The sequence below is a fragment of the Trichosurus vulpecula genome, chromosome 3, assembly GCF_011100635.1.
Source record: "Trichosurus vulpecula isolate mTriVul1 chromosome 3, mTriVul1.pri, whole genome shotgun sequence".
Classification (NCBI taxonomy): domain Eukaryota; kingdom Metazoa; phylum Chordata; class Mammalia; order Diprotodontia; family Phalangeridae; genus Trichosurus; species Trichosurus vulpecula.
The window spans coordinates 377,837,869-377,847,605 of record NC_050575.1 but is presented as its reverse complement, the minus strand read 5'-3'; the positions used below and the strand labels follow the sequence as shown (position 1 = coordinate 377,847,605).

Here is a 9,737-nt window from a genome sequence, read left to right as displayed (position 1 = left end):
CAGCCACAGATTGACACACTGTAACTTTTCTCGAACATAGTGGTATCAGTTTTGTCATATTCAAGAATGTAGGACAATCTCATATAAATGCACAGGTAAGCACACACATACACACACACACACACACACACACACACACACACACTCACTTGGTCATTGTTTGGGCCCTGAAGGCTCAGAGTGAATGTAAACAGCTCTCTGTTTTGACTAGAAAACCTTAGGGTCTTCCTCTCCCAGATTGATTTTATTTTGAGACTAGGTAAAAGAGGCCATTCTTTACCTTATTTCTTACCTAGCCTGAATCACTGCTTGTGAAGTTTTCAGCATGAGCATTTGCACCTCAAAATTGTCATCCACTACAAATTAATGTTTGGGTCATTATTTTATTGATTTCTAAAGTTAGGAAAGTGATGGAAATAATGTGAATAAGATGATTTAATAATTAATTAACATAATTTAAAAGTGTGTCTTGTGAGTTTTTCAGAGAGCTGATTGTTATACATTGACCAGCATACCCCTACATATGTCCTGTTACTAAAATATATTGTTATTGTGAAATACCTTGTTAGCATAACCACTCAGAATAGAGGAAACATTTCCTTTGATTTCAGTGTTTTTTCTGCATAAAAAGAACCCTGTAGAAGAACCACATTGAGTTTCACCTCAGAGATATTGATTCTCTCTATGCTGCTTCTTTACAAGGAAAGAATCACTTGACTTGCTGGGTTATCTTGAAGTTTTCTTTTCAGGACCCTCAGTGTACCACATGGTCTCCTCACAGAAATGATGTCTAGGAAATGCTTGTTAATTGATAAAGACAAAGACAGCCGCTCAGTGTGCTAAGAGGAGCCTTAGATTTGGAATCAGAGGACCTAACTGCTTACTGTCTGCATCACCATTGACATGTCCTTTACCTTCCCTGGGCCTCAGTGTTCATTCTTGGTCAATGATTTCTAATACCCCTCCCATTCTAAATCAATCATTCAGTCATGGATCGATCGATCAAAGCATTAATTATTTCTCTACCAAGTGCCCTAGAGATACAATGACAGAAAAATAAGCCATCTCCACTATAATTCTAAAAATGAACTAGAGGTTTTTTTCTCTAGAGAAAGGATGAACCGGCTGCTCTCATCAGATCCCCACTGTCTCAGAATTGCAAGGTCCTTTTCAAATGAGATGATATTTGTGTTTCCTTAGTGCAGTTGCCAGCACAGAGTAGGTACTATATTAATGCTTTTTTCCTTCTGGATTTCATTTACATTCTTCTCCCATAGCAGTAATGAGTAAGAGCCAAAGTATTTCTCTCACAACTACATTATACTTTAGTTGAGACGAAGGACCTACTCAAAGCAAATGATTGAGTGTTATTGGTTTGGAACAATTGCAAAAATGATTATGCTTAGAGATCACAACTCCACATGAGCTTTTTCATCCTGTGATTCCTTCATCTTCTGAGGCACAGTCTTGGTCCAGAACTCCCACTTATCCCTCTTCAGGCTCTTGTCCACAGAAAACTGCAAATTCAGCTGTAGGTATTCTTCTTTCTGGTCATAGACTGGCCAGTGAATAAGGTCTGCACCATTTGGGTCCCTGGGAGGAAAAATCAAACATTCAGAACCTGAAGATGGCCACAGCACTGACAAGTCTAGCAAGCCAGCCTTAGCTCAGCCTGAGAGCCAAGGAAGAGCCCAAGGTAGGAGTCAGCTGACAGTGGCAGGACCCATAGAGAGACTTGTTCATCCATCCATAAGTAGTTTGGTCTTCATCTTTCATGTTGCACCTTTCTATGCACCTAAGGAGGAAGGTCCAAAGAGTGAAAGGACTCACATACGGAATGCGTAGCCAAATCAGGATTTGAACTCATTTCCTTGCACTCCATTTCATTGGGGCAGCTAGGTGGTGCAATGGATAAACCAAGACCTGGAATCATGAAGACCTAAGTTCAAATCCAGGCTCACACATTTACTAGCTCTGTGACCCTGGGCAAATCACTTCACTGTGTTTGCTTCTGTTTCCTCATCTGTAGAACGAGCTGGAGAAGGAAATGGCAAACTATTTCAGTATCTCTGCCAAGAAAACTCTAGATGGCATCACAAAGAATCAAACACAACACTGGACTCCATGTCCAAGGTTCTTGCTACTATCACTTGGCCCAATGATTCCCAAGGCGGGGAAGAGTAGTCTGAAGGGTAGTGGTGAGGGCCACAAGAGTTGCTGATGTTTCTCGTTATCCTTTCAAGACACCTATGTATAGGGGGAGTCTTCCAGGGCAACAATCTACCCAACCCTGACCATGAATTTGGGGAAGGGCTATTTTTGTTCATCTGACCTTGCATCCACATTGAATTAACTTTTTTCCTGAACAAATTTCAATCAGAGAACTTCATGTAAGTGGGAAACCTTTATGTGCCAAGGAACAGGCACTACCCCACTGGGAAACCACTAGGAAACCAAGGGGCAGCTTTCTCACCCATGACGGGCAAAGTTTGCCCAGTAGCTCATTATCCTGTGGCTCAGGAGTTTTTCCTCTTCTCTTCCATCTCCTAAAACTAGGAACAGAAAAACAAACATCTCAGTTATGGTCAAAATCCAGACCCAAAGGCCTTAATTCCTCCAGTCCCCAGCCCCAACCATCCAGTCAATCCTGCTCTGGCCACTGATCTTATCTTCCTCCAACAGTTTCCCTCATGTCACTCCCCTCCTAGAGGGCCTTCTGTTGGCCTACTCTGTCTGACTCCATAACTGAGTCTATCCCCAGAAAATAAAGTGGAAATCAAGAAGAAATGAGTTCTAATCCAGCCTCAGACACTGATTAGATGGGTGACCCTGAGCTAGTCACTTAAACTCTCTCTGCCTTTGTTTCTTTCTTTGAAAAATGGAGGCAATAATACCTGTACCCGAGGGTTGTTGAGAGGGGAAAAAAAGGAAGAGATAATATGTAAAAAGTGCTTTGCAAGACTTTTAAAAGTGTTACATAAATGCTAGATATCATTATTGCATTATATTATTAGATACTTACTACAATATATATTGTTACAATAAAGTATATTATATTATAATTTATTACATATAATTATAATGATGGCAAGATTTTTATAAATGTCATTTATAATCATAACTATTACTATTCTAAGTTACAGCAGCATAGCACAAGCTCTGGTGGCTCTAAAGGCACTGGCTACAGCCCCTGCACCAGACAGTGCTTGCCATTCAAGATCCCTGCCCGGGGCAGTGCAGACAAGCTCAGCAGCAGCAGCTGGGCCATAAGGTCATGATTTCAATGGCCATGGCACATCATGACACAGATAAATGGATAGACAGGCCTTCCAGTTCTTCCAGGACAGGAGCAGAGAGATGAAAATAGGGAGAGAAGACTTCCAAAAACACAGATTTGGGACCATCCACAAACATTAACTCCAAAGATGCTAAATGTGAGACTTTTGCCCAACAATCAACAAATAGATGCACTGCTGGGGAAAATGAATCCAGAATAACTGGAGAAAATGGAGGAAGGAAGGGAAGAAGGGAGGGAAAGAGGGAAGGAGGGAGAGGGAGGGAGGGAAGGCTTTCAGCACATTAGACAGATCCTCTGTGCAGGATTCATGGAAGCACAAGGACAAGAATAACCAAGGATGAGATGGCGTGAAAGGTTAGGGTCTGCATCAGAGGAGAGCATGAGGTCATTGCGGAGGTCACCACTCCACTAACACAAGGAAATTCATTTTTTGCCTTCATGCCTCATCTTCCTTTCTGGGTAGTAAACTCCAGGAAGTCAGAGATGGTATTTATCTTTGTGTCTTCCCCAGAGTAGAACAGATGGCTCTGCATTAAAATGTATGTGCTTAATCATGTAAAATGAATTGAATAGATTACTGATTCGTTCTCCTTATTCAGTTCATCAGAACAATCAAGGGGACTTCCAAGGCTGATACCTTAATCTCCACTCACTCAATCAGGTAACTATTAATTGCCTCCTCTATCCCCAACACTATACCAAGGGTTGGAGATATAAATACAAAGAATAAAAAATAAAAAATAAAGCTCTTCTCAGTCAGCTGGGCCCCAATTCAGGGCTTCTTGGGGAAACCAGGTCGGGGGAAAGAACACTGGATTTTGACTTAGACCTGCTAACTCTGTGATGTTAGATAAGGCCATTCCTCTCCCTGAACTTCATTTTCCTGTTCTATATAACAGACACCTCCTTTCCCCCACTGCTATCCCATAAGATATTTGGGAAGATCAAACGGCAGGTAGATGATAGGTTAAGTGGGTGCTGAACATAGCAGAGTTCAGATCCTGATTCAGACCCTTAACTAGCTCAGGGATTCTTGGCTTGCTGAGGCACCCTTCTCAGCCTTAGTTTCTTCATCGATAAAATCAGGATAGCACCAGCATGTACTTTGCAGGACTGCATTTAGGTTATCAAATGAGAATGGCATATACAAAGCTCTTTGTAACCCTTCAAGCAGTATATAAATACTAGCTACTTTTAGCTATAGCTATTATTATTAAATGGGCTGAAGCATTGGAAGGGGATGTCAGAGAGAATAAGGTAGATGATGGAGATGGCAGGTCAGACACCCTGGGATTCTACCCCCTCTGCCCCCCATCCCAAGCCACATCTTCCCACTCCATCCCATCTCCATTACTTACAAGGCACTCCAAAGATAAAATGCACTTCATCACCATGGTCAGCTTTCACAAAATCCGGCTTCACGCCATTAAACATGCTTGGTCGGTGCTGCAATTCATAAAAGTAGACCGGAGAGCTGGGACCTAGGCAAACATAAGAAACAGCCATGGTTATTGACACATTGTACACAGGGCAGGGCCACGTGTCAGGGGCCCCTGGCCTGACACCCTCCTTTGGGGGGGGGGGGCAATGGTAGCTGGCCATTAGCAAGCAAGCTGCTATTGGGCAGCCCCTTAACAAATACTGTCCCAGATTGATGCAGTGAGGCAGAACAAGTGCTGGGTCTGGGGTAACAGGACCTGGGTTGGAATCCTGAGCCTGATGATGACTGACTACATGAACTTGGGGGAATCCTTTCACTTCTCTGAGGCTGCTTTTTCAGCTATAAGGTGGAGATGATAATATCTGGCCCATCAAATTGGAAGGGGAGGGGAAGAGAATAGGCATTCACTTGCTTGTCAGTCATATTCAACTCTGCATGATCTCGTTTGGGGTTTTCTTGGCAAATATACTAGTGTGGCTTTCCATTTCATTCTCCAGCTCATTTTACAGATGAGGAAACTGAGGCAAAGAGGGTGAAGTACCTTTCCCAAGGTCACATGGCTAATAATTGTTTGAGGCCAGATTTGAACTCAGGAAGAGGAGTCTTTCTGACTCCAGGCCCAGCACTCCATCCACTGTGCCTCCTAACTGCCCTGTGAATAAGCATTTATACAGCACCTACTTTGTGCCACATACTGTGCTAAGTGCTTTAAATACAATCTCATTGGAGCCTCACACCAACCCTGTGACTGAGGTGATATTATCATTTCCATTTTGTAGTTGAGGAAACTGAGGCAAACAGAGGTTAAATGACTTCCTCAGGATCACACAGGTGGAAGGGATCTGAGTCTGGATTTGATCTCAGGTCTTCCTGACTCCAGATCCAATGTTCTATCCATGGGGATGAGGTTGTTGTGAAGATCCAGGGGGACAATGGATGTAAAGTATTTCATACCAATAAAACCCTCTAACCAGGGTTCTTTGATTTATTTTTAGTTTAGCACTTTGATAGCTCAATTTCAATGAAATCGGCTTGCTATGCTAGCTATGTTATTTGACACATTTGAAAACATTGCTCTGGAAGGAATCTGTAGCTTTCCCTGGATGGCCAAAGCGGTCCATGTTGTATACCCACAAAAATGTTGAGAACATATACTTATAGAAATGTGGGTTATTATTATTATTATTATTATTATTTGTAAAGAATGGTCAGAGACTCCCCCACAAACCCCTGCTGCTATTCGGTGGAGGTAGGAAGGAAGAAGGAAGGTGAAGAAGGTTTAACCAATCTGGAGGCTACAATAGCAAAGCCAGAAGCAGGAACCTCCTTCTGCATGAGTATGTGGGAAACACACACATATTGCCCCAGAGAAGATATTCTTACACAGATTCTGAAAAGGGGTCATGCCATACTCACCCTGATGATGTTTGGCCACTTTGAGGGAAGGAATAATAAACATTAAATCCCCCATCATTTCCTGGAATTGAGCTCGATATTCTCCAGGGTCCTCAGTATCTCTTACATACTCTTCCATCATCAAACGTATAAGCTGAGGAGGAAGACCCTACAGGAGATCCAGGAAGAGAGAGTGTAACAGAAAAATGAACTCACTTGGCAGTGGATTGTTTGGCGATCTTGTTGGCCGATGGTAAGGAACAAGGAAGGGAGCTACATAGCATAGTGTAGTGCTGGCCCTAGATTCAGGAGAACCTGAATTCAAATCTGACCTCTGATGTGTATTAGCAATGTGACCCTGGGGAAGTCATTTTACCTTGTTCGCCTCAATTCTTCATCTATAAAATGAGCTGGAGAAGAAAATGTCAAACTACTCTAGTATTTTTTGCCAAGAAAACCCCCAAAAGGGGTCACCAACCACAAAGAATAAGCCGACTCAAGATTGCCTGCTATTCATAGGTCCTGGATCTAATTAGATCACTTTCCCACATCCCCGCCAGGGCCTCCTCTTTCAGGCTTAAATTCTTCAAGAAGATAATAGACAACTAGTTGTTGGGCCTGGGGTAGAAGGGATGTGGGGCTCAAGGAAAGAACCGAGCTACATGGGGTCTCCAGGGTCCGTTCCCACTCTGTGACCATGAAAAATGAAATTTAGAAGGTGGAAGGACCTTCATTGGCTCTCTCTTAGACTATTTCAATGGCCTCCTGATTGGTCCCTGGGTCTGAGATTTCCCGCTATTCCAAGCACTCCTCCACTCATCTTCCAAAGTAATTTTCTAAGCACAGATCTGACCATTTTACTCCCCTGCCCCAACTAAGTAAATTCTAGTGGATGCCCATTACCTTTGGGATTAAACATAAACTCTTCTGTTTGGAATTTAGAGTCTTTAACAACCTGACCCCATCCAGTCTTCTTCTATATCATTACCCTCCGCACGCTCTGGACTCAAGATGCTGACCTCCTGACTTCTCCCACTTCCCATTCCACCTCTCATCTCAGTGCCTCTGCATTGGACATACTCAACTCAAACAGTCCCTTCTATAGAACATCTTTCCTGGTTCCTCCCTCCTCCAGCTGCTAGGGCCTTACCCCTCCCCCAAGATTTGCTTTGTGTAGGGTTTCCCTCTGTCTCTGGATGTGCAGGTTATCTGCCTCATAGAATGCAAGTTCCTTGACGGCAGGCACTCTTTCACTTTGTCCTTGAACCTAGCCCAGTGCCTGATACACAGTAGCTGCTTATTAAAAAAAAAAGGTTGATTAACTGGTATCTCACCAAAAATGGAGCGTGCAATGCTGATTGGATGTTGTTTTTATCCATGTTGTCCTTAAATCCGGGAACGTCAATTCCCTATGTAGAGAAAAATGGTTCACTGGGAATGGTCTTTAGAACTATACAAAATCCAGCATTTTTTAAACAAATCTAATGCAAGGAAGTCATTATACCCCTTAAGAAGGAGCCAGTGCCATAGATTTGTTGAAGAATTAGTGAATAATGCCCAATACACATTGAACAATGCTCAAGATATTTTGCAAATGACCAGCAAAATGGTAGGTAATGCCCTGTACATAATAAACAGTGCTCGCTGTTTCTTCATAATGACCAGTGCCCTTAGACAATCACTGATGCTTCCTATAATACTTTGTGATAGAAATGATGCAGAGAGAATTCTATTTTTCTGACTAGTGTAAATAGACCCACTTTACATGCATATGCTTAAGGAGGGAGCTGACAAATGATTGTTAATAAGTCATAGTAAAATTAATATCGACCCAATGGTCTTGAGATATGACGACCTGAAGTCCATAGGACCGAAGCCTGATGTCACATCAGAAGGCCCAGATTCTGGTCCCAGCTCTGACTGGGCTTAAATCATTTCCTTAATGGGAGCCTCAGTTCTCTACTTTACAAAGTGAGGATAAATATCTTAAGGGTCCCTACCTCAGAGTGGGCATATTGAAAAACGTTTTTGCAAATTACAAAGGGCTATGTTAATGTCAGCTGGTATTATTCACTATTCATTTAAAATAAAGAGACTTGAAGGAGAGAGGGGACATAGTGGATAGAGCAAAGGACCTGGAGTCAGGAGGACCTGAATTCAAATCCAGCCTCAGACACTTACTAGCTATGTGACCCTGGACAAGTCATTTAACCCCAATTGTCTCCAAAAATTAAAAATTTTAAAAATAAAAATACAAAGAGATTTGTAGAGGATGGTTTAACCAAAAGGGAACTAGACTTAGCTTGGGCATCTCTTCCTAAACATCTGAGCAGATTTGCACATGAAATGAGTGATCCATAAAGGAAATAACCAAAGGTTGAATCACTCCCAATTCTTTGAGGGAAGCCTGTTCAGGGTAACAGTTCTGATTTTAGGAAGGGCAAGTGTACAGATGATATAAAGTCAGGAGGTCCAGCTAATATTGAATCATGGAGTCAGGATCCAAAGAAAAAGGACCTGAAAGACTAGAATTTTGGATTGATCAAACTAGGATGACATATAATGGGGACAAAGTCTTACAACCTCAAGATGAGGGTGGCATGGTTAGATGACAATTTATTTGAAAAAGATGTAGAGATTATGTTGAAACACAAGTTCATAAGCAGGCAACAGGGTAATATGGGAACCTAAAAAGCAACATGATGTTAAACAGCATTAAGAGAGGCACAACTTCCTAGAATAAGGAGGTGAGAGTCGCTTTGTGCTCTGCCCTGGGGAGGCTACAGGTATCCTTTCCATATTGCAACTTCCCTCATCATAGTTTTGATGTATTCTGAGTAGGCATAAGAAATAAAATGGAATTTTGGAAAATTTTGTGGAAGCCGCAGATGACAGGTGAAAGCCAGCTGATGACACAGAAAAAGTGTAGAAACTCAGGAATACATAAAATATATGTATAGTATTGTAACATATCAACATATGTTACCCTTTAGTACTATTATAATTCAACCTTTTTTCTCTGTTACCACAGGGAGGGGGCAAAAAATTTTATTGATTTTTCAGATCAAGGGGGGCACTGCACCCCCAATCCTGGCAATGTGGAAGGGATAAGTATTTATCTAGAATCTTTTGTTCAGTTCTGAGCCTCACATTTGAGGCAGAAAATAGAGAAGCTGAAAAGGGACTCGTGCATGGTCTTGCCAAGTAGAGATGCGTTGAAGGAACTTGCTTTGCTGGTCAAAGAGAAAACTTAGGGCAGGGCAGACATGATAGTTGTCTTTAACTGTCTAGTGAATGGTCACCTGGAAGAGGAAATTAACTGGTGCCATTTGCCATTAGGGAAGAACTGGGAACAACAGGTGGAAGTTGAAAAAGAAGTGAATTTCTACTTGATATCATAATGCCCTGTCCAGCCATGAGAGCTGCCTAAAAGTGGAAGGAGCTGCTTCAGGAGGGTAGATTTTCCCTCCTTGGAGGTCTTCAAGCAGAGGTTGGATGTCCGTTTATCCAGTAAGTTATAGAAAGGATTCTCCTTCAACTCTGGCTCGCACTCCATGGTGACCACAGTTCTGACCAACTTGGAAACTCTGTGATTCTTTAGAG

At 42.2% G+C, this 9,737-nt stretch overlaps 1 protein-coding gene across 1 annotated transcript in view; it reads right to left on the bottom strand.

Annotated features, from left to right (window-relative positions):
- Positions 1–994: 994 nt before the first annotated feature.
- The window catches only part of LOC118840807 (cocaine esterase-like), a 38,072-nt gene continuing 29,329 nt past the window's right edge, over positions 995–9,737 (bottom strand). Inside the window, exons 9-13 of the mRNA XM_036748159.1 lie at positions 7,469–7,543; positions 6,156–6,303; positions 4,657–4,779; positions 2,474–2,552; positions 995–1,593 (exon numbers count right to left, since the gene is read on the bottom strand). Of these exons, the coding sequence (XP_036604054.1) occupies positions 1,410–1,593; positions 2,474–2,552; positions 4,657–4,779; positions 6,156–6,303; positions 7,469–7,543 (609 nt within the window). The 3' untranslated portion in view covers positions 995–1,409. The remainder of the gene's footprint in view (positions 1,594–2,473; positions 2,553–4,656; positions 4,780–6,155; positions 6,304–7,468; positions 7,544–9,737) is intronic.